Here is a 25723-nt window from a genome sequence, read left to right as displayed (position 1 = left end):
GTACTGGGTTTGGGGTGTAGGCTGGTGTTGGGGGTTGGGGGGTTGGTGGATATGGATCTGATGAAGTCAGCATTTGCTTCTCAACCCTTATTGATGAGCTGATTTCTTGAGCTGCTGCAGTTCATGTGGTGTCAGTACATTCACAGTGCTAAGAGATTAGTTCCAGGATTTTGAGCCAGTGTGAATGGTGATATATTTCTAAGTCAAAATGATAAGTGTCTTGGAGGGACAGGTGATGTTTCCAATATCTGATCCCTTTAATCTTCCAGGTGGTCAAGGTTGCTGGTTTAGAAAATACTGTTGAAGGATTTTTGGCAATGTAATAATGTGTATCTTGGAAACCTTTCACTATCTCCAAACACATTAAAGGCACTATATAAATACAAGTCACTTCTGTTGATTATTACTTGGTCATTAAACTATTTGGAAGAATGTATGATTAACCAGGTGGGAAAATTCAGGTGGAAGGTCATCTGATCAAATTCCTAATTGAATTCAATCCCCAGGGTTAGTAATCCAACGAGTGCAGAGGGGAGATGAGCCAAGCATTTTCACAAAATACATTGAAAATTACCTGAAAACATGAAAGGCGTTTTTAGCCTCAGTAATGCAATGTCATAATCTTTGTTTGCCTTGTTAAACTTTTCATGGGTGATAAATTTCTGTACAGAGCGTGGAGCTACGATACGTGTTTCAGATTGATGTAGAATGCCACCATACACTTTCCAGCGGGAAGAGAAAGAATGCCTGCAAAAAAAAGGGACAAAAGATTTATAAAAATAACCTCCTCCAAATCTTACAAAATCTAGTTAGAACTTTCAAAGCAACAACATATAACATAGGCTCCTGAAGCAAGACACTGTACCCTTTCGGTAAGATGTGACTTGATTGAAAATATAATATCGTAGAATCCCTATAGTGCGGAAGCAGGCCATTTGACCCATTGAATCTACACCGACCCTCCGACAAGCATCCCATCATCCCTGTAACCCTGCATGTTCAATGTTCAATCTACCTAGTCTGCACATCCCTGAATACAACAGGAAATTTAAGATGGCCAATCCATCTAAAGTTTGGAGGAAACCAAAGCACCCAACAGAAACCCACACAGACACAGGGAGAACGTGCAAACACTACACAGTCACCTGAGGGTGGAATCGAACTCAGGTCCCTGCCACTGTGAGGCAGCAGTGCTAACCGCTGAGGTACCATGCCACCCCTTCCTAGGGGAGCATGTGAAGAGGATATTTCCTCTTGTGAGAGCATTTAGAATAAAGGGACCCTGATTAAAATTAAAGGGGTTGGAGTCAGTTACCTCAGCTGGTTTCTGATGCAGAATGGCACCCACACCAGCCGATGTCATGTCAGCATGCACTGCCCTCTTCTTAGAATCCCTACAGTGTGAAAACAGGCCATTTGACAAAACAAGTCCACACCAACCCTCTGAAGAGTTACCCAGACCTATTCCCCTACCCTGTTATGCCACATTTCCCTTGACGAATGCACCAAACCTACACATTCCTGGACACTGTGGGCAATTTAGCATGGCCAATTCACCTAACCTGCGCATCTCTGGACTGTAGGAGGAAACCAGAGCACCCAGAAGAAACTCATACAGTTGTTCAAGGCTAGAGTCGTACCCAAGCCCCTGGCACTGTGAGGCAGCAGTGCTAACCACTAAACCACCATACTCACCAAGGCAACTGGACCCGCAACGTAAATCCTTTGGAATCTTTAATACTCCCTTCCTCAAAAAAGTGGTGGAAGCAAAACCTTTGGGTATTTTTAAGGCAGAGTTGGATGGAAAGTTGTCAATCAAGGAGATGATAGTTCATCTGGGGGAGAGGAATCAGATCAGCTATGATCTTATAGAATAGTGAAGCAGGATCAAGGGGCTGAGAGAGCCTACTCATCGACTTTGAGTTTGAATTTGTTTTTGGTTTGGTGTCCAGGAACAGACCTGTTTTATTTTCCCTTAGTATCAGCTTTGGGCCTCTTGAAAGAGCCAAGGGGGCTTTTATTTTAACCCTATGTTGTCTCTGTCCCAGAAGTCCTTGATGGGGACAGTGTAAAGAGGACCTTTATTTTCATTTGCAACGGGTAGAGGTGCCATTCCCCATAGCCTTTAGACCATTGTTGTCACTGTTCCAGGAGCATTTGATGACAACGGAGCTGATGGGGTCTGACTTTTAGTTTCATTTTCATTTGACTGAGTCAAGGAATGTTTATTACACATTCCAACTCATTGTCCCAACCCCAAGTGTGGTTGGTGGGGACAGATTCGAGGAAAGCTATTTTTAGTTCGCTCATTTGTTTTCTTTCTTTCCCAGAGAATGACTGGAACTTTCTTTCAGTTCAAGAGTTGGGGTAACTTTTACTTTCCTGTTTTAAAAGAGTTGAGGGACATACTCCTGCTCTTCATTATTAGTCAGGTCTGCCTCGGTCTTTATGTTCCGCATACAAGCCTCCACCTCCGATTAAATCCAATTTCAGATATTTTCGAAACAGCCTGATGAGAGACATTATTACATACGTGTGGTACAGGTAGAACTTGAACCTGGTTCCAACCTAATTCCGTTATTTTAACTTGATAAAGCATTCAAAGGTGAGATTAAACAGATTACATTGGTCATTGAGGGCTCTAATGGTGTAATGGTAGAATCATTGCCTCTAAACCAGGAGGTCCGGGTTCAAGTCCCACCTTCTCTAGAGATTGTAATAATATCTGAGTGGGTTGCTTTGAAAAATATCTAGATTGGACACTGGCACTCAACAAACAGTCCTCAAAGTCTGTATTCATCACATATCTCTAATCTACTTTGATAAGCAACCCCTAGACCTGACTGAATGCTGTTTGCAGTTCCATTAACTGAGGATCCGTGATTCCCCTGACTCCTATAGGCCCTATAGAACACACTATTGCCACTCCCTGGACTGCAGTTGGACAGACCCACTAACCGCCCCAGAGCAAACGAGTGACAGTGGCCAAATCCTTGGGGTCTGCCGTGACAAACAGTACCAGGGCCCTCTGACCAACATCAGCCCCCACATAATTGGACTGAGGACTACTTGCTTCTAATATATATGATTGCTTGTAAGCGTACATCAATGATTTGGAGGAGAATGTAGATGGTCTCATTAATAAGTTTGCCGATGACACAAAGATTGAGGAGGCTGCTGATAGTGAGGAGGATTGCAAAAGCATACAGCGCAATATAGATAGGCTGAAATCTTTGAGGAGAAAGTGAGGTCTGCAGATGCTGGAGATCAGAGCTGAAAATGTGTTGCTGGAAAAGCGCAGCAGGTCAGGCAGCATCCAGGGAACAGGAGAATCGACGTTTCAGGCATAAGCCCTTCTTCAGGGCTGAAGAAGGGCCTATGCCCGAAACGTCGATTCTCCTGTTCCCTGTTCCCTGGATGCTGCCTGACCTGCTGCGCTTTTCCAGCAACACATTTTCAGCAATATAGATAGGCTGGAGACTTGGGCAGAGAAATGGAAGACGGAATCTCATCCAGGCAGTTTTAGTTCGCAATTCTGACTTTAATTCTTCACATGTAAGATTCCTGGGCTTCCCAGAATTGCCAGGCAAAACACATTGAGAGGACAGTGGGGACTGACAGGACTGAGTGATTAACAGAGTCTTGTCCAACAATTTTCTGATTTCCTTGCTGACATCACTCAGTGTGTCAGATATTGCGTGTTCAACCAACAGCTGCTGCCCTGCAGGACACTCAATTAGAGTTAGTTATTTCCCTAATCCTCATCAAGCTTGCTCTCTCTTCTGGTCTCAAACACTGAAATTGTGACAGTCACAGAGGTAAGGCCTGAAAACAACAAATGCAGTAATTTGCTCCTTCTGAGTTAAAGGCCATAGGGTGCTTTCACTCTGGTTCAGGAGACTCTCAATGCTCTCAGTGAAAACTGTGAGGAAATCAGAATGTATCTGGATGTTACTGAATGGATGCCAAGCAAGTAGGCTTTGCTATATCTGAATATACTTCCCTTGACTGAAAGAAAGACAGTTATAACCTGATAGACGTGAAAGCCTTAAATCCTTGGGTTAACCCATTCAAGCTGGCTGGGCTGGCCAAATGGAGAGCTTTCAAACTAAAGTGCTCATTCTCAGATCCCTTATAACTTTCAGGCTCACTATCCATGACCTATAGCTGAAGCACACTGACAGGAGGGTGCCATCCACAACAGGCTACTTACAGTTATAGAATTTACAGTGCAGAAGGTAGCCTTTGGGCCCCTCATGCCTGTACCAGCTCCTGAAAGAGTTACCCAGCCAGCCCCATTCTCCAACCCTATCTCCATAGCCCTCTAAATTTATTACTTTCAAATATGTATCCAGCGCTGTTTTGAACCCTCCTCTGGAATCTGTCTCCACACTGTCCCAGGCAGCACATTCCAAATTCTAACAACTCTCTGAATAAAGAAGCTTCTCTTAATCTTACTCTTCGCTCTCTTGCTGGCAATCTTGAAAATGTCACCCCTGCTTATTGATGTACCAACTAGTGGAAACAGAATATCCTTCTTTACCCTGTCAAAATTATCCACAATTTTGAAAGCCTCTCTAAGGTCACCTCTTGATCTTCTCTGTTCCAAGGAGATTAAGCCTAATTTCTCTAATTTTTCCTTGTATCTATTCTTGGTATAATTCTGGGTAAATCTCCTTCGCACTGTTTCCAAAGTTTTAGCATTGCTTTCCCCATCCCCACCCCACCTCCCCCACCCCCCACCCCCACCTTAAATAAGGTGCCCAGAACTAAATACAATACCACAAATGTGGCCTGACCAATGATCTATAGAGGTGCAGCAACACTTCCTTGCTTTGGTACGCTATGACTCAATTTATGAACCCAAGGATCCTGTAAGCCTTCTTAATAACTGTTACAACCTACTCTTCAGAGAATTATTTACTTGAACTCTTAGGTCTTTCCGTTCCTGTACACCTCTCAAATTTCTACCATTGAGCCTGGACTCTCTCTCCATGTTTTTTCTACCAAAATATATTACCTCACATTTCGCTGCATTGAATTTCATCTGCTCAGTGCCTGCCCATTTAGCAAACTTGTCAATAGCCCTCTGAAGGCATTCAGCATAATTTTCACAACTCACTGTTCTCCCTAACTTAGTATCATCTGCAAATTTAGAATGTTTGCCCTTAACACTATCTCTTTATATAAATCTTAAATAAACAAGAATCCCAACATTGATTGGTATGGGTGGCACGGTGACTCAGTGGTTAGCACTGCTGCCTCACAGCACCAGGGACCCAGATTTGATTCCCGCCTCGGGTGACTGTGTGGAGTTTGCACATTCTCCCTGTGTCTGCATGGGTTGCCTCCATGTGCTCCGCTATCCTCCCACAATCCAAAAATGTGCAGGTTAGGTGAGTTGGCCGTTCTAAATTGCCGTTAGTGTTAGGTGCATTAGTCGGGGTAAATATAGAGTAGGGGATGGGTCTGGGTGCGTTACTCTACAGAGGGTCGGTGTGGATCTGCTGGACCAAAGGGCCTATTTCCATACTTTAGGAATAAAATCTGATCCCTAGTGAACACTATTTTGAACTCTTATCTATCCTCTGTTTCCTATCTTTTAGCCAACATCTAATCCATGCTGCCAAGGACCCATCAATCCCAAACATTTTTAATTTGGTAACCAATCTGTCATGTGGCACCATATCACATGCTTTCTTAAAGTCCAAATACACAACATCTACAGCACTACTCTCATCCACTGCCTGTGTCACTTTCTCAAATAACTCAATTAAATTTGACAGACATGACCTGCCCTTGGCAAAACAATGTTAATTATCTAGTATTAATTTATTTTTCACTCATTGTATATTTATCTTATCAAGAATCTTATCTTTATCAAGGCTTTAATCAATTACGTACCTCAAAAGGAAGAATCTGCAAAATTTTAAAGGTATACAGAATGGCTAACCCATTCGAACATTCCAACTTACTATGGATATATGTCATAATGTCTGAATTAAAAATAAAAATTGACTAGCCTTTCTCCACAATGTGCAGCTGTAATCACCCAGTAGGGTGTGAGAATGGTTCCCCCACAGATATGACGGTTGTCCAAGTGGAGGCTGACCTGCCATGGGACTTCGTTTGGTACTGCCATTTGTCCACCAATTATTCGTCCAGAAATATTTCTGTTGTGCTTGCGGACTCCACAGTCTGCATGGGGAGATACAGAGGAGACAGAATTTAAATCACAGCTGAAAAGATAAAAGCCTCTGGAAAGTATGACAACTTTATTTCTGTATTTTTTTTAGTTGTGGATTGAAATGAGTGGACAACTATTTTAAGACCTAGTTTTGTTGAAGTATTGCTGCATGGTTTTGAAAGATTTGGAGTTGCCAGTGTTGGACTGGAGTGTACAAAGTTAAAAATCCACAACCACCTGATGAAGGAATGGCCCTCCAAAAGCTAGTCCTTCCAATTAAACCTGTTGGACTCTAACCTGGTGTTGTTTGGTTTGAAAGAAAGTAACCTGACACTCAGACTAAACATTATTTACACAGCTGCTGATTCCAGCAGTAGTCGGAATGTAGTTTGAGATGAGCTGGAACCGAAGGGTTTTGTACAAAGAGAGCTTTGGTTTGTAACAACTTAGTAAATAGAATAGTGACCAGTTATTAATGACAAAGACATCTGACCTACTAACAACCAAGTCATTGTTTCTCAGATGGCTGGACAACTTGGGCTGTGAACATGGTTCAGAGAAGTCACAAAAGATCTCCACAAACTCCAGACTGTGTCCATTCTCTGCAGTAAAAACTACTTAAAGTCTGAAGAAAACCTGTTAAAATGTCCTTCAGCAATTGCTGTAAGAGTGAACCAATCCTTTGCACCTCCTATAAACCAGTGAAAGCAACCAGAGAAGGAAAATTGAAAAGCAGCATTCTGATCAGTACAACAATCATGAAAATCAGCTCAGCAATTCCCTAAACAAAGCAGAAGAATGCCGTCTCAGTTTTCCCCTCTGTCCATAGCACCCACTTTTTTTTTCCTGTGTGTTGGTTTGTGTGTATGTGTGAAAAAGGGAGTTTATAAGAGGTTTAGAGTTATAAATGGCAGTGTTATATGCTGTTTATCTGTATGTAGAATCGATTTACCTGTAACTAGTTGGCCCATTGGACCAAAGTCATGGTGATGATTTTAATATTGAATGAGAGCTATTGACATTGTTGATCAGATGGATGTCAGGGATCATTTAGTGGGATAATCATTCACTGGGATCAATATTCAGTGATGATCCACTAGACACTGCTCTCATGATGGCTACAGTGAAGTAAAAACTAGTTTAAAAAATGTCACGTTATTGACACTGTTCACAGGAAGATCAGGTTGTTAAAGCCACAACAGTTGTACTGTACAGTCACAGGTTGTTGTTACAAATCCACCTTCTTAACCTTTCCCCAAAACCATCTGTCGGAGAATTGAGCCCAATTGAACAGAGGCCACAAACGAGGATCATAGTGAAATAGACACGCGGTTTAGTACACAAAGTGATATTGCGGAAGAGAAACTAACTAGGCTGACTCAGAACTGATTCTCTGCACGGATGGTCAAATGCTGTTCCCAGAAAAGAAATTTATCAAGAGTCTGGCAATAGCAAATCATTTGCAATTGACACAGGAGATTCCAGCCATCTCCGTGAGTGGGTGAGAATGTCTTCTGCATGATTCTTCTTTGTATGCCCCATATTTGCAAATCCCTTCTCCTGGCATCCAGGTGTGTCCATTGTGATCCTCCTGCAGGCGAAGTCTCCTGGAGCCTCTCGGTCTGCCTGTTTGTTTATGCGGTATTGGTTTCAATGGGAAATTAGCCTCCCCTTGGAGTGTTGAGACTGCAGGGCTAATCGGCCGGGGAGCTGATTGTGAAAAACTATTTTAGGGAATGTATTCTCTGGTCTAGGAAGGGGCTTGGCCATGTCTGTTTTTTTTTGTGTTAGCCTGTTTGGTCAAGACTGGAGCACTCTGGGTAGCTTCTATATATTTTGGCAGGCTTGATTTCAGTGTTTTACAGGTCACCTTCTGTGTTTTTTTTATGTTGCCATGCTGTGGGTGAGCAGGGTGGCAGATCTTTTTCCCACACTATCCAAGAGAAAACTTCAAGTCTGCTCTACTTACTTCAAATTTTGATTAAAAAGTGCCCTCATTGAGGAGAAGCAAATGATGCTCTCCTTTGCAGGCTATCTGCACTTCAATAGTTTTGAAACTGTTTGACCTTTTTGAGCCCTGACCCATTCTTGCACTCGACAATGTTCCAAGTTCAGTAAGTGACGGTTAATGCAGTGCTAAGAAAGTGACGCAAAGTAAATTCATTTTTTTTCAGGGGGATTATGGTAGTTTAGGGCAGCCAAATTTTCATTGGTATATTCAATATGGGTACTCATGGCGATCAGTTTGGTATATCACACTCCCCTTTGGAAAGTCCCAGTAAAGCCCTACACTCCTGCATCAAAAACATAGAGCTCATCTATCAATAGCATTAAATAGTGATTCTTGTTAAATACAGAAACTTAGTCCATGCTTTTTGTCAACATGAGCAGGTAAACTGGGGAATCCTGCATAAAATCTTTAATATTTGCCATAACTCCAGGTATAGTGTAACTTGATTTCCAGTGTGTTACCCCAGTGAGCCATAACAAAAGACGATTTTAGATTTACATTTAGCTGTTATTATTAGGAGATGGATCTTCATAACGTGAATGAATCTTGAAGTTGAGTCTGTGAGTTTTTTTTAAGAGAGATTGGCATTTGCTTGTAAAAGTGGATTGTTCAAAAGAAGTGTTGGTAATGAGTCGGGCAATAGAATGGTCAGGGCATTGAGACCAATTAGTAGCTGAATCTACATGGAGCAAAGTAACAACTGTTGGGACAGGATTGGTTTTTGAATTGTAGCGAATCATGATTCAGACATTTAGCCGCAAAATAATGTTAACTACAGCTTAATTCCTTAGACAATACTTTCTGATCAAAATCCCAATAAAAGCCAGTCTTTCTATTATTTGACATAATTCCCAATCACTTCTGACATTGATTTCAGGTTCCAAAGTCCATAGTTCAAGTATTCACAATTTTCCTTTCAGCTTTGTTAAACCTGCGACTGACAAGTTTTAATTTTTTTAGTTGGTTCATGGGATGTGATGTCACAGGCTAGGCCAGCATCACCCTGAAGATTTAACACACTACTGGTAGACAACCCTTTATCTAAAATTTCAGTGTGGACATCAGTGCATGTGCAGAATGACGTGGAGATTTCAGTACGGACATCAGCGCATGTGCAGAATGGTGTGGAGATTTCAGCGTGGACATCAGTGCATGTGCAGAATGGTGTGGAGATTTCAGCGTGGACATCAGTGCATGTGCAGAATGGTGTGGAGATTTCAGCGTGGACATCAGCACATGCACACGGTAGCATGAACACTGGCACTGCCATTGCACATGTGCAGAACAAAGCGCGTGAACCAATGTATGCTGGAACAGCACTATTGTGAAAGGAGGAAGCATTCTCAAAATTGTATTCCCTAATTCTTCAGCAAAGTTATAGCCAAATTGCGCTGCCGAAATGCACATTATCCCAGTACTATCTGTACTGAACATATTACAAAGTTTGCCAACATATCCTCAGCCCAAAGGTAAAGCTGAATAAGGCACTTTTGAAAAGAAATGACGTATTTCCAACAGTACTTTTAAACTACAGGTCCATTCCCTGACAAAGTGGACTGGAATCTCTGGAATTATTGATGGGAAAAATATTTCAAAATAAACTTCCTATTCTCCCTAAGTAATTATTGCCAAGAATGCAACCTAAAGACAAAGAGAAGCCATAGAGAAAGAAACAACTCAAGATTTTTAATAAAATACTTAGAATAGCAAATTTGCATTAACGGAAAGCACAGTATAGCAGAATGACCTATATTTGAATTCAGTAAAAATCTTGAATTAAAAGTCTAATGGTGGCCATAACGTGATTGTTGGCAAAATCCATCTAGTTCACTGATATTCCCCTTAAATATAGACATAAAAAATGATGAATGTATGTAATAATGATACAATAGTTTGGGTAAAGACTTGTGAGGAGATGTTGTACATGAAATTTTGGAGAAGATTCTTAGGAACAGAATTTATTCATATTTGAGAAAATAAAGACTTATCAGCGTTACCAGCATTGCTTCATTCATGTGTCTCATAAACTTAATTGAGTTTTTTGAGGATGTAACAAAAATGATTGATAAGGGCAGGACAGTAGATGTTGTCTGTTTGGACGTTAACTAGACCTTTGACACAGTCCCTCATGGCAGACTGCTACAGAAGGTGAAGTCACAAGGGATCCATGAGAAACTAGTAAGATGGGTCCAGAACTTGCTTAGTCATAGAAGACACACTAGTGTTGATACCACATTTTTCTGACTGGACATCTGTGACCAGTGGTGTTCAACAGGGATCAGTGTTGGGACCCATATATATACTAACTGACTTGGAGGTGAATGTAATTGAGCTGATTAGTAAGCTTCTGGATGACACAAATACTGAGGGAGCTGTAGATAGTGAAGAGGACTGTCAGAGGAAACAGCAGAATATAAATAAGCTGGAGTCTTGGACAGAGAAATGGCAGATGGGATTTCACGTGGATAAATGTAAGGTGATGCATTTTGGAAGATCTAATGCACAAGGGAAGTATACGGTAAATGGCAGAATCTTTAGTAGCATTAACATACAGAGGGACTTAGACATACAGTTACACAGTTCCCTCAAAGTGACAACAGAGATGGATAAGGAGGTGAAGAAGGCATATGGCATGTTTGCCTTCATCAGCCAAGGCATGGAATATAAGAATTGGCAGGTCATGTTGCAGCTTCTAGAACTTTGAAATATTGGAAACAGTTCTGGTCATCACAATGCCAGAAGGATGTAGAGGTTTCAAAGACGCTACAGAAAATGTTTACCAGGATGGTGCCTGGTTTGACGGGAATTAGCTCTGAGGAAAGATTAAACAAACTTAGTTTACTTTCACCTGAACCTTGGAGGCTCGAGGCAACCTGATAAAGGTTTAAAAAATTATGAGAGGCATGAATAGAATGGATAGTTGGAGGTATTTTTTCCCAGGGCAAAAATGTCATTTAGTCGAGGACTTAGGTTTAAGATAAAAGCAGGTAAGTTTGAAGAAGATGTGAAAGGCAACATTTTTCTACAGAGGGTGATAAGTGCCTGGATTGTGCTGCCAGAAGAGATGGTAGAAGCAGATATAATAGCAATGCTTAACAGACATCTTGACAGATGAATAGACAAAGAGCAAAGGGACAGGGACCATGTAAAAGCGAAAGATTTTTAGTTTAGAAAGGCATCAGGTGTTCTGTTTCCCCCCCCCCCCCCCCCCCCATCTCTCTCTCACACACCAAGTCGTTACCACATTTCTGATGTAGGGTCCACTTCTGTGATGGTTAGTCTCTGGAATTTTCACTAGCTCAACGCCCATGAGTCCTCATCAGACACATTATTGTTGACTGAAGGGCCTGCTCCTGTGTTGTACTGTTCTTTATTCTTTGTTCTTTATACAGCCCTGAGAAGATTATGCCTGGAAGTGTGCAATTAGCATCACTCATTGTGGTATCACATATACACAGAGTTAGTCTGGGACAGTCACTGAAGAAACATAAAAGGCTTCTAGGAGGAACATCAAAACTGACATAAGTACTCATGTCATTTATTCAAAGTTTAAAGCAGTGTAATTTTTGGAGCCCGGCAAATATGAGCTATGGTTATTGGCTTGCACAGAGAGGAGAAGAATCAATCTCACAAGTCACTTTATTAATGTTGATAGGCAATACACATGTAGATTATACATTTTTTTGGTATAAACCAAAAGGTTCCTCTGACACTCCCCGAGTAGTCACAGAATGTAAAAGCAAATACCCGAGCAAGATAGCTGCTGATGCTGACATGGACTGACGCTGGCCAGGCGTTCCATTTCCTCTCTCTATCTCTCTCTTGCAATGTTGTCACCACATTTCTGATGTAGGGTCCGCTTTTGTGATGGTTAGTCTCTGGAGTTTTCACTAGCTCCACGCCCATGAGTCCTCATTTTTATTCTTTTCCTTATCTCTTTCAAGCTGTGCTGTCTCTTTCCTGTTGGCTCAGGCTCATTCATTTATCGCATGTCTTTTCCTTATTGGTCTTGCTCAAGGACTAAGGTAAGATTACCTTATTACTCCTTGTCCAAATAATGTTTTTCCATTACTCCATCTTCCTTGCTTTCTGCAGAACTTAATTAGTTCAAACCGGTTTCAATCAGCTCAGACCAATAGCTGGACTCAAGCCATTTTTAGCCCACAAGCTGCTTTCTCCTATTTGTCAGCAGTTTTGTATTCAGTATTCCTTGCAGCATGTCAGCAGCTTGCACCCCTCTCTCTCTCTCTCTATCTCTCTCTCTCTCTGCAGCCCCTGGCTAACAGTAATATACTTACTTTACCCAGCTCCAAGGTGTCTACTAATTAAGCTAAAGAGATGGAATGCCTCCATTCATGACACGCGTGATGTGGGTATGCGTGAGCCCACAAGATGGGCAATTAGGTTCAACAAGAGCCATCTTAAAGGGTACATTCAAAAGACCAAACTATTGCCCTTTTTGTTGACCTCCAAATGCCTGCATGTCAGGGAGAAGAACGACGATATGGATATTGGCAGTCAGTGTCTGGCATTCTAAGGAGGTCTGCAGGCTCTTCCTAACCATCTGAGCAGGTTGTAGCTGGAAGCCATGCTAAAATAGGGTATATTCCTTCTTCCCCCCCACCTCTGTGATTATTTTTTACTGCTGTTTAATTAACAGCTGAGCCATCATATCCTTTCTGAGAGGTTTGCTCAGTTTTCTTTTACCTTCTACTTCAGATGGGTGCTTCTCTGAAGCTTAACAATCTCTAATTACCCCTCTAACTTTGACAGTCCACCCCACTGCCCCAAAATGAGCAGGAAACCCAACTCCTAACTTTGGTGTGAGACAATAGGACCATAAGAAATAGATGCAGGAAGCTGTTTGGCTGCTCAAGTCTGCTCCATCAATCAATAGGATCATGGCTGATTTGACATTCCTTACCTCCACTTTCCTGCCCTCTCCCTAACACTATTAGAACATAGAACATAACAGTGCAGTACAGGCCCTTCGGCCCTCGATGTTGCACCGCCCTTTCATACTAATCTGAAGCCCATCCCACCTACACTATTCCATGTATATCCATATGCCTGTCCAATGACGACTTAAATGCACTTAAACTTGGCGAATCTACTACCATTGCAGGCAAAGATTCCATACCCTTACTACTGTCTGAGTAAAGAAACTACTTCTGATATCTGTCTTATACCTATCGCCCCTCACTTTAAAGTTGTGTCCCCTCATGTTTGCCGTCCCCATACTTGGAAAAAGGCTCTCCCTGTCCCCCCCTATCTAACCCTCTGATTATCTTGTATGTCTCTATTAAGTCATCTCTCAACTTTCTTCTTTCTAACGAGAACAGCCTCAAGGCCCTCAGCCTTTCCTCGTAAGACATTCCTTCCATACCACGCAACATCCTAGTAAATCTCCTCTGCACCCTTTCCAAAGCTTCCACATCCTTCTTATAATGTGTTGACCAGAACTGTACACAATACTCCAAGTGTAGCCATACCAGAGCTTTGTACAGCTGCAGCATAACCTCCTGGTTCCGGAACTCAATCCCTCTATTAATAAAGGCCAAAACACTGTATGCCTTCTTAACAACCCTGTCAATCTGGGTGGCAACTTTCAGGGATCTGTGTACATGGACATCGAGATCTCTCTGCTTATCTGCACCCCCAAGATCTTACCATTAGCCCAGTACTTTGCATTCCGGTTACTCCGTCCAAAGTGTGAGGTTATCACCTCACACTTGTCCACATTAAACTCCATTTGCCACCTCTCACCTCAGCTCTGCATCCTATCTATGTCTCTCTGCAACCTACTACATCCTTCATCACTATCCACAACTCCACCGACCTTAGTGTCGTCCGCAAATTTACTAACCCACCCTTTTAAGCCCTCATCCAGATCATTTATAAAAATGATGAACAGCAGTGGACCCAACACCGACCCTTGCGGTACGCCACTAGTAGCTGGACACCAAGATGAACATATTCCATCAACTACAATCCTCTGTCTTCTTTCAGCAAGCCAATTACTGATCCAAACTGCTATGTCTCCCACATTCCTATTCCTCCACATTTTGTTTCATAGCCTACTATGGGGAACCTTATCGAACGCCTTGCTGAAATCCATATAAACCACATCAACCGGTTTACTCTCATCTACCTGTTTGGTCACTTTGTCAAAAAAGTCAATAAGATTCGTTAGGCACGACCTACCCTTCACAAAACCGTGCTGACTGTCCCTGATCAGATTATTCTTTTGTAGATGGTTATAAATTCTATCTCTTATAACCTTTTCCAACACTTTACCAACAACTGAAGTGAGACTCACTGGTCTGTAATTACCTGGGTTGTCTCTACTACCCTTTTTGAACAAGGGAACCACATTTGCTATCCTCCAGTCCTCAGGCGCTATTCCTGTAGACAATGATGATTTGAAGATCAATGCCAAAGGCTCGGCAATCTATTCCCTTGCTTCCCAGAGGATCCTAGGATAGATCCCAACCGGCCCAGGGGACTTGTCTATTTTCACACTCTGAAGTATTTCTAATACCTCTTCCTTGTGAACCTCAATCTCTTCTCGTCAAGTATCTCTGTATCTTCCTCGCCAACATTTTCATTTTCTATAGCGAACACTGTCGAAAAATATTTATTTAGTGCTTCCCCTATCTCCTCTGACTCCACACACAACTTCCCACTATTATCCTTGATTGGTCCTAATTTCACTCTCATTATTCTTTTATTCCTGACATACCCATGGAAAGCCTTAGGGTGAACCCTGATCCTATCCGCCAACAACTTCTCATGTCTCCTCCTGGCTCTTCTGAACTCTCTTTTTAGGTCTTTCCTGGCTTCCTTGTAACCCTCAGGCGCCCTAACTGAGTTTTCACATTTTGTCCTAACATAAGCCTTCTTCTTATTCTTGACCAGGGATTCCACTTCCTTCGTAAACCACGGCTCAAGCATTCTATATCTTCCTCCCTGCCTGACAGGTACATACTTATCTAGGACACACAGGAGCTTTTCCTTAAATAAGCTCCACATTTTTAATGTGCTCATCCCCTGCAGTTTCCTTCCCCATTCTACGCTTCCTAAATCTTTCCTAATTGCATCGTAATTTCCCTTCCCCCAGCTGTAACTCTTGCTCGGTGGAGTACACCTATCCCTTTCCTTCACTAAAGTAAACCTGACAGAATTGTGATCGCTGTCTCCAAAGTGCTCACCTACTTCCAAATCTAACAACTGGCCAGGCTCGTTACCCAGTACTAAATCTAAAGTGGCTTTGCCCCTTGTAGGTCTGTCTACATACTGTGTCAGGAAGCCCTCCTGCACACACTGGACAAAAACCAACCCATCTATAGTACTCATACTGTAGTGATCCCAGTTAATATTTGGATAGTTGAAGTCCCCCACGACAACTACCCTGCCTCTCTCACTCCTATCGAGAATCATCTTTGCTATCCTTTCCTCTACATCTCGGACTATTCGGAGGCCGATAGAAAACTCCCAACAGGGTGACCTCTCCTTTCCTGTTTCTAACCTCAGCCCACACTACCTCAGTTAACAAGTCCCCAAACATCCTTTCTACAACTGTAATACTGTCCTTGATCAACAATGCCACACCTCCCCCTCTTTTACCATCTTCTCTGTTCTTACTGAAACATCTGAATCCCGGAACCAGCAACAGTCATTCCTGTCCCTGCTCTATCCATGTCTCTGTAATGGCCACAACATCGAAGTCCCAGGTACCAACCCACGCTGCCAGTTCACCCACTTTATTTCGGATGCTCCTCGCGTTGAAGTACACACACTTCAAACCAGGTTCTCATTTGCCAGTGTCAGACACTTGATTTGGGAACTCCCTACTCTCATCCTCTTCTGTACCTGTCCTACAATTTTGGTTCCCATCCCCCTGCTGTATTAGTTTAAATCCACCTTAATAGCTTTAGTGAAATTCCCACCCAGGATATTGGTACGTCTCTGGTTTAGATGAAGACCATCCGGTTTGTAAAGATCCCACCTACCCCAGAAAGAGCTCCAATTATCCAAAAACCCAAAACCCTCCCTCCTGCACCATCCCTGTAGCCATGTGTTGAACTCCTTTCTCTCCCTATTCCTCGCCTCACTAGCACGTGGCACGGGCAGCAAACCAAAGAAAACAACTCTTTGTCCTAGCTCTAAGCTTCCATCCTAGCTCCCTGAATTTCTGCCTTAAATCCCCATCTCTCTTCTGACCTATGTGGTTTGTGGACCATGACTGGGGCTGCTCTCCCTCCCCCCGAAGGATCCCAAAAACACGATCAAAGACATCACGGACCCTGGCACCCAGGAAGCAACACACCAACTCGGAGTCTCTCTCATCCCCACAGAACCTCCTATCTGTCCCCCTAACTATGGAGTCCCCAAAGACTACTGCTCTGCTCCTCTTTCCCCTTCCCTTCTGAGCAGCAGGTGCATCACTGCTTTCCCCTGGTAAGTCATCCCCCCCCAACAATATCCAAAATGGTATACTTATTGTTGAGGGGAGCGGCCACAGGGGATCCCTGCACTGCCTGCCGGTTCCCTTTCTGTCCCCTAACGGTCACCCATCTGTCTTTTTCTTTTATCTGGGGAGTGACTACCTCTCTAAGTCCTGTCAATAACCCCCTCTGCCTTCCGAATGATCCGAAGTTCATCCAACTCCAGCTCCAATTCCCTGACATGGTTTTCGAGGAGCTGGTGTTGGGTGCACTTCCCACAGATGTAGTCAGCAGGGACACGAGTGGTGACCCTTACTTCCTACATTCGGCAGGAGGAACATTCCACTGCCCTAAACTCCATTCCCACTATTCTAACTCCCAAAGTGACTACTAAAAAAAAATTAGGAAATAAACTAGTTACCTTACCTTGTCAATCTGGCTCCCACAACTCTTTTTTTAGGTTAGAGGAGAAGGCTGGGTGGGAGACACTACCCGAGTAGTGTCTCGGGTAACGCAACCACGCAAATATAAACTGTTCTACTTACCCTTGCCAGAAGTCCTTTGCTCGCTCCTCTCTCGCTGGCCTGAAGGTAAGAAGTTTAAATATACTTACCGGCCTTCCCGACAATCACCTCACACCAACGTCACCTCCTCCCAGCTCCCGCCTCTCGCTGCTCCGAAGATTCTACTCACTGTTACTCTTGATTCCTCTATTGATCCAGAACCTATCTATCTCAGCCTTAATTTTCCAAAAGTCTTTCCTAAACCCTTTCAAGTTTCAGAGAGATCAGAATTACACACAGTATTCCAAACATGGCCTAACCAATGTCCTGTACAGCCACAACATGACCTCCTAACTCCTATACTCAGTGCTCTGACCAATAAAGGAAAGCATACCAAACGCCTTCTTCACTATCCTATCTATCTATGACTCTACTTTCAAGGAAGTATGAACCTGGACTCGAGGATCTCTTTATTCAGCAACACTCCCCAGGACCTTACCATTAAGTGTATAAGTCCTGCTCTGATTTTCTTTTCCAAAATGCAACACCTCACATTTATTTAAATTAAACTCCATCTGCCACTCCTCAGCCCATCGCCTGTGTATGTTATAGTTTGAACCCAGCTGTAATAATAGGGGAATGCTTCAGCCAATCTGCTAATTGCAAGCTCTTACAAACAGAAGTAAGAGAAGTGAGAGAAATGGAGAAATATGGATAAACTGTTCCTACCCATAAATGGACTAAGAATGAGAGGGCACAGATTTGTGAAAGAAGCTAACGTTATGAGAGAAGGAACTTTTTCACCCAGCGAGTAACGTTTCTCTGGAATGAATTGCCTGGTAATCTGGTGGAGGGCAGTTTCATTTGAGGCATTAAATAGGGTATTGGCTGACTACTTAAATAAAAATGATCTGCAGGATTATGAGAAAAAGGTAGGAATATGGCATTGTCACTCAGAGAGCTGGAGCAGATACGTTGAGCTGAATGACATCCATTGAACGATTCAATGATTCTCAACTAGATTTTGCATTGCAACTGAGAATGGAATATAAAAAAGTAAGGAAGTGCTACTGAGCTGCTCAGTGTGTCAGTGAAACTACAGCCCAGATTTTCAGCACAATGGAGACCCATCATGGTAAAGATATTCTGAAAAATTTTCAAAGTCCTACCTCTCACTTTAAACCTGGCTTTTGCCATTTTTGCAGGGACCAGGTATAGAGGACAGTCCATGACTGAGACATGCAAGGTTCCCCAAGGCAGCTGGCTATTTCACTGAGTGGCTGCCTCCACTCAAATCCAATCTGGAACTTGGAGTGTGCAGATTAGACCAGCTCGGAGCAGATCTGTAGTGGGGTGTTTTGTTAGGCTTTGATGTTACAGATGATGGTTGAGTATAGTTCTGCAACTGCTGATGGTCCCCAGTGACTCATTGGTTCCTATGTTTGAGTAAAATTGATTCCATAGTGGCAGTACTAGACAACATGAAGGAGGGCACCATAAGACTTTGTTTAATAGAGCACCGATGTATTATTCTTCTACTGTTTTTGGCTGTTGAGCCAATTTCCTGTTCAAGTCAATGATCTGCTTCCAACGCTGTGAGATTCAATGTTAGCTAATGGTCTTTTATGAGGGACTGTATCAAATACATAGAGTCATACAACATAGAAACAGATCCTTTGGTCCAACCACTCCACATCGACCATAATCACAAACTAAACTAATCCCACCTGCCTGCACTTATCCCATATCCCTTCAAACATTTCCTATTCGTGTACTCATTGAAATGTCATTTAAATATGGTAATTGTACCCATACCCATCAATTCCTCTGGAAGTTCATTCCACACATGAACCATTGTCTTTGTAAAAACATTTCCTCTCATGTGTTTTTTAAATCTTTCTCCTCTCACCTTAAGATGCCCCCTCATCTTGAAATACCCCACTGTAGGGAAAAGACACCTACCTGCCATCAACCTGATCCATACCCCTCATTATTTATAAACCTCTGTAAGGTCACCTCTCAACTTCCTACACTCGAGTGAAGGAAGTACCAGCCTACCCAGCCTTTTCTTATAATGCAAACCCTCCATTCCCAGCAACGTCCTGGTAAGTCTCTGCTGACCCTCTCCAGCTTAAAAATAACTTCTCAAAGTCTATATGGACAACGCCCATACACATTCCCCTGTCCCCCTCTTTAATCATTTTTTTCTAAAAAAAATACAATTAGATTAATCAGTGTTGATGTATTCTGCAAATCTGATCAATTGAAAATTTTCAATACATCTGCCATCCAATCTTTAATGGAGACATGGTGACAGAGTGTTCTGGGGATATGAATTTAAAACCTGCAAGGTAACGGACTTCAAATATAATTCATGCATAGGGATTTTAAAGCTAGTATCAGAAATGGTGCAGTGAAAGAACTATTAATTTTCATAAAACTACAAAATAGTAGAATGCTCCAAATCTGAAATAAAATCAAAGTGCTGGAGAAACTCAGCAAGTCTGGAAACAACAGTAGAAAAGAGACAGAGTTAATGGTTTGAATCCAAGTATGCTTCAAAGGCTCATTACTTGTATAAAACTGGTTTACTAATGTTGTTTAAGGAAACAAGTCTGCCTTCCTTACTTGGTCTAGTCTATACGAGACTCCAGATCCACAACAATTTGATTGAGTCTGAGCTGCACTGTGAAATGTTTTTTCCAAATCACTCACTTCAAAAGCAATTAGGGATAGGCAATAAATCCTGCCCATGCCAGAGACACAAATATACTATGAAAAAAAATTCTGAAAAGTCTCAGCGAGCCTTAAAATACATGCTGAGCTAACCTGTCTACAGTTTCCTGGTTTTAATCGCAAGCACCGTCGGATGTTTTAGTAGATTAAAAGTACCAATTGAAATGCAATAATATCACGTCAGATGGAGCTCAGTTAACCTTTGTGCAACCAACTTAGTCTTTTGGTTGGGATTGTGATGGACACATTGGTGCAAATGTGAAGTGGAATGAGATAGAAAATATTAATTGGTTGAGAACTTATAATGTGAAACAAAATAATGAAATAATGCCTACCTATGCAGTGTAATGTGACCAGCAATCCAGAAGAGCAATTTTGGCTGTAAATGAAAAATATATTTCTGAGTAGTGTGTTAACAGATAATGGACAAACATCAAAAGTTGCGTGATACATTGAAATGTGACAAAGAACTGACCTGATGCTTAGCTTTTGGTACGTGTTTTTTGTTGATAAACTCTCATTCAGTAACAGGAACTCTGAAAATTCAACCGTGCTTGCTGAGGTTGATCCATAATAGGAATAGCTGTTGCTGTGAAACACATGTTTAGCGGTAAAAAGCATTGGTATGTTAGCTGGAATGCCCAGTATAAGCAACCACAAAACAGCTTTATATCAAGCTAGGGATGTTTTCTTAATGGCTTTGGCCAGCTGGAAGAAATTCCACAATCTACATGGAAACAAAGAACTCGAAATTACGCATGTCGATATGAATGGGGAAAAGCTTCATTCATTTGTACAACTAGTCAGTGCAGTGGACCAAAGTTGCAGTGCAGATTGACAAATGATGCACTCCTTTCCCAGCTTCCTGTGATTCAATACTTTGGAAATTGTTCAAGCTTTGCTCCCCTAGAGCATTCCTGCACTTGGCACTATTCCAAGTGGGGGACAGTAACAGCTGATGCAGTGCTAAGATATTGTTACAAAGAAAATTCTTTTCAATTTGCAGATGCTGGCAGTTAAATGATATAGGAACTCACAGCAATCAGTTTGGTGCATCACACTCCCACTTTGGAAAACGCCCCAGGAAAACTCTGTACTCCTGTACTAAAACAGTGTTTGCTGTCCATTTATTCGGAGGATTGTGGTGACTGAATTTTAGTTAGGAGGTCATCACGATCGTTTTGGTGTAACACACTTCACATCAGAAAGCCCCAGAAAAAAACATGCCTTACACACACATACACAAACCTCTTCCATTTGTGTTAGATATTGTATAGTCTACTTTTTTAGTGGTGTTAAATGCTGGAGACAACACCACACTCACAGTAGGTGAGTGGCTTTACATTAATACATTAGAATATAGAAACATGTAACTGAAGCAACAAGCAATCAAGTTTTTCATTCAGATTTTACCATCTTGTTAAATGATCATGGATGAGCTGACCTGAGGAGCTAATGTTGATCAATTAGTCGACAACAAACCATGAATGAGAGACAATCCCAGTGGTGTAGAGCTTTGGAAAGCATTGTTAACTTTTTTGAATCTATATGAAATGTTTATATTCTAATACTACTCAAAGGCTGTGACAATAACAAAGAAATATAGAAAGAGGACAAGAGTGACAGACAGAATAACGTATCATGGATTAATCATAGGTAACATTACATTAGCTGATAAAAGTTGAACACTGCGGGAACAGAAAAGAAAAGTTTATTCATTTTAAAAACTTGGGAAAGAATGTCAGAATGGGAAGCAATACAATCTTGGCTTTAGAAAGAAACAACCTTAGAAAGAATATTATTCCTCATTTGGAATAAGTGAAATGTTTAGATAACACTGACCACAGTTGTACGAATGATATAATGAGAAGGAGAAGACAGGTCGCTATAGAATGAGAGATCAGTTGGAGGCTGTCCATAACGAGCAGAATCCCAATGGACTGATTGGTTTCTCTCTACATATTTTGTCTAAATGAATGGTGTTAATGCATCTGAGTTCTTGATTTTAAAAATGCAGAAAGAGTTAACATTAAAAGGAGGAGCGAAGTGAATAATTTAGTCAATCTGCCATTTTACAAAACTGTCTCCCATCCAACCACAGGCCTGAAAGGTTAAGCAAACACTTAATTTACTAGTTATCAAGAAAACACGGATTCAAAATACGTTATCAACAAATGGCATTAATTCTCATTGGTCAATTGTTTGTAGATGAGGTCTATCCTTTTGTTGAAAAGATAGAGGTGATGGTGTAGTGGTAATGTTACTGGACCAATTAGCCACAGTCCCATGATAATGTTCGGAGGACAAGGGTTTGAATCGCACCATGGCAAGTGGTTAAAATTTGAATTCAATTACAAAGCAACTAGTCTAATGGTAACCATTAGACCAATCTGGTTCACTAATATCCTTCCACGAAGGAAATTTGTCATCAATACTTGCTCTGACCTATATGTGAGTCAAGACTCACAGCAACATGACTGAGTCTTAACAGTTGGTTTGACCAGCGATGCCCACAGCCATGAATGTTTTTTTTTAACTAATGAATTTGGGTGATCTTTTTCCAGCATTATTTGAAATGGAATTGTCTTCAAGATCAGTAAAATATTTTCTTCAAAGTATTTTTAACATTCTTGCACCTTTACAATGTCCTCTTTATGTTGCTTGCTTCCGTTCAACTTTTAAAAATTATTGAGCTTTGTTTTTCATGAACATCTTTCCTCCACCATGGAATTGCATGCAATTCTGGTCTCCTTCCTATCGGAAAGATGTTGTGAAACTTGAAAGGGTTCAGAAAAGATTAACAAGGATGTTGCCAGAGTTGGAGGATTTGAGCTCTAGGGAGAAGCTGAACAGGCTGGGTCTGTTTTCCCTGGAGCGTCGGCGGCTGAGGGGTGATCTTATCGCGGTTTACAAAATTATGAGGGGCATGGATAGGGTAAATAGACAAAGTCTTTTCCCTGGGGTCGGGGGGTCCAGAACTAGAGGGCCTAGGTTTAGGGTGAGAGGGGAAAGATATAAAAGAGACCTAAGGGGCAACTTTTTCCATGCAGAGGGTGGTAGATGTATGGAATGAGCTGCCAGAGGAAGTGGTGGAGGCTGTTACAATTGCAACATTTAAGAGGCATTTAGATGGGTATATGAATAGGAAGGGTTTGGAGGGATATGGGCCGGGTGATGGCAGGTGGGACTTGATTGGGTTGGGATATCTGGTTGGCATGGGCGAGTTGGACCGAAGGGTCTGTTTCCATGCTGTACATCTCTATGACTCTATAATTTAAGAAGTAATACTGTTCCCTATCTTTTCATGGTTGAGAACTCAATATTAAGTCGTTAGGTTCAACACAACCTAAAGTTAGAATAAAGGTCTTTTACTTTTCTTCAAATGATGACCCAAGACACACAAGACCAATTTCAAGTGCAACAATATAGCATTTGGATCCCTCCACGACCCATCCTTGTGAGGTTTCTCAACGTGACTTCCAATATTGCTTTGTAAATTCCGTGTCCTCAAGAAATTTGGTTACAACATTTAATGCTATTTTATTTAGAGCTTTCACTGGAATAACATCTATCAAGTGAACGTGACTACATTTGGGGGAACTGCAGTAGAAAATACATTGATACAATCTCTTACTGTTACCTGAGGTAACCTATCCTGTTGCAGACTTGCTGTCCATGATCATTGTTCCAGTGGTCATGACATACTGGTCTCCAGCCATAATCCACAGATTTGGCATAAAGCACAAAAGTTGAGTTTGCCAACAGAACTGTAATTTAGAAGGAAACACAAAGTTGTAAGAAAACCTGTTGCCTACATCACAAAGTTCTTTGAGCAGGATTGAAGCATGTTCAACTTTGACGTGTCACTGTGACTGGAGATCAGAGCTGAAAAATGTGTTGCTGGAAAAACGCAGCAGGTCAGGCAGCATCCAAGGAGCAGGAGAATCGACGTTTCGGGCATAAGCCCTTCTTCAGGAATGAGGAAGGTGTGCCAAGCAGGCTAAGATAAAAGGTAGGGAGGAGGGACTTGGGGGAGGGGCGTTGGGAATGCAATAGGTGGAAGGAGGTTAAGGTGAGGGTGATAGGCTGGAGAGGGGGTGGGGGCGGAGAGGTCGGGAAGAAGATTGCAGGTCAAGAAGGCGGTGTTGAGTCCGAGGGTTGGGACTGAGATAAGGTGGGGGGGAGGGGAAATGAGGAAGCTGGAGAAATCTGCATTCATCCCTTGCGCCTCATTTCCGCTACAAACCCTCCAACTATAAGGAATGAATGCAGATTTCTCCAGCTTCCTCATTTCCCCTCCCCCCACCTTACCTTAGTCCCAACCCTCAGACTCAGCACCGCCTTCTTGACCTGCAATCTTCTTCCCGACCTCTCCGCTCCCACCCCCTCTCCAGCCTATTACCCTCACCTTAACCTCCTTCCACCAACTCATTCCCAACGCCCCTCCCCCAAGTCTCTCCTCCCTACCTTTTATCTTAGCCTGCTTAGCACACCTTCCTCATTCCTGAGGAAGGGCTTATGCCCGAAACATCGATTTTCCTGCTCCTTGGATGCTGCCTGACCTGCTGCGCTTTTCCAGCAACACATTTTTCAGCTCTGATCTCCAGCATCTGCAGTCCTCACTTTCTCCTCGTGTAACTGTGACTGCAACATAACGAATGACATTTACTCTTTCCTTGATAAAAGAGCACCTCAAGTAGATGGTAGCCCAGTCTAAGATGCAATGGTATTGGGGGTAATATCGAATGGCTTTAAATATGAGGAGAAGTTGGATAAACTCAGATCGTTTTCACTGGAAAGGTGAAGGGTGAAGGGTGAGGGCCAACCTGGTAGAGTGAGGTCGACAAAATTATGAGAGGTGTACATAGGGTGAATAGTCAGAGGCTTTGTCCCAGGGTGGAAAGGTCAACTACAAGTATGCACAGGGTCAAGGTGAGAGGGAGTAAGTTTCGGACAGAAGTGCAGCGAAAGTTTTTCACACAGAGGGTAGTGGGTATCTGGAATGGACTGCAAGTGGAGGTGGTGAAAGCAGGCACATTAGCAACATTAAAGTGTATCTTATTAGACACATGAATGGAAGGTGAACAAAGGGATAGTTACTGCACATAACAATAAGTAGCTGTCTAAATAAGGGTTAGGAATCCGCACAGGCTTGGTGGGCCAAAGGGCCTGTTCCTATGCTGTATTGTATTATATAATTGTGTAAAATTTTGTTTTAAATCTCAAACTTTGATGACACTCCATCTCCTGTTATGTTTTCCTCTTGAATGCAGAGATATGAATTATCTTATTTCAGATTTTAAATGTGCTATTTTCTACGCAATGCTGAGACTTAGCAAACATATTTAAATCAAAGGCATCCATGCCATAACAGAGACATAAGATATATTAGAATATGCCAGCTACCTGATGTTTTAATTCTGCAGACTCATTCATGAGCTATTAGTCCTTATCATTATCATTAGGAAGGTATTTGCTCAAATGGAATTATGATAATGAAGGATAATGATAAGGTTATCAGCATTAACTACTGCAAAAGAATAAGTTGGACAGCAACTTCCATCCACAGGGAAATATGGAATTTGCAAAGATATTGCCCAGATTTCCTTACTCATCCAGAAGCTGTGCTGGTTGGAAATACTTACAGAAGAGATTTGGTATTAAATACAGCAAGGCTTTTATTAACTGACACCTTCAGGATCAGGTCTGTGTTACTTGATCAAATATTCCAGATAATCAAGAGGTACGTAAAACCACCAGTAAATCCTGACCAAACGAAGATTACAGACATCAACATCCCTCAAAAAAATCTATGTAAAAGCATCAACACAGTCCCTAA

At 42.0% G+C, this 25723-nt stretch overlaps 1 protein-coding gene across 1 annotated transcript in view; it reads right to left on the bottom strand.

Moving 5' to 3' along the window:
• Window positions 1–25723, bottom strand: part of LOC122555578 (transmembrane protease serine 2-like) — a 44070-nt gene that overhangs the window by 15727 nt on the left and 2620 nt on the right. Inside the window, exons 3-7 of the mRNA XM_087993191.1 lie at window positions 23525–23651; window positions 20360–20473; window positions 20220–20263; window positions 6024–6198; window positions 575–747 (exon numbers count right to left, since the gene is read on the bottom strand). Coding sequence (XP_087849317.1) covers window positions 575–747; window positions 6024–6198; window positions 20220–20263; window positions 20360–20473; window positions 23525–23651 — 633 coding nt within the window. The remainder of the gene's footprint in view (window positions 1–574; window positions 748–6023; window positions 6199–20219; window positions 20264–20359; window positions 20474–23524; window positions 23652–25723) is intronic.

The sequence above is a fragment of the Chiloscyllium plagiosum genome, unplaced genomic scaffold, assembly GCF_037043375.1.
Source record: "Chiloscyllium plagiosum isolate Xiang-an unplaced genomic scaffold, Cpla_swu_hap1 HiC_scaffold_12, whole genome shotgun sequence".
Lineage (NCBI taxonomy): Eukaryota > Metazoa > Chordata > Chondrichthyes > Orectolobiformes > Hemiscylliidae > Chiloscyllium > Chiloscyllium plagiosum.
The sequence above is the reverse complement of the archived record's forward strand: the minus strand, read 5'-3'. Positions and strand labels throughout refer to the sequence as shown.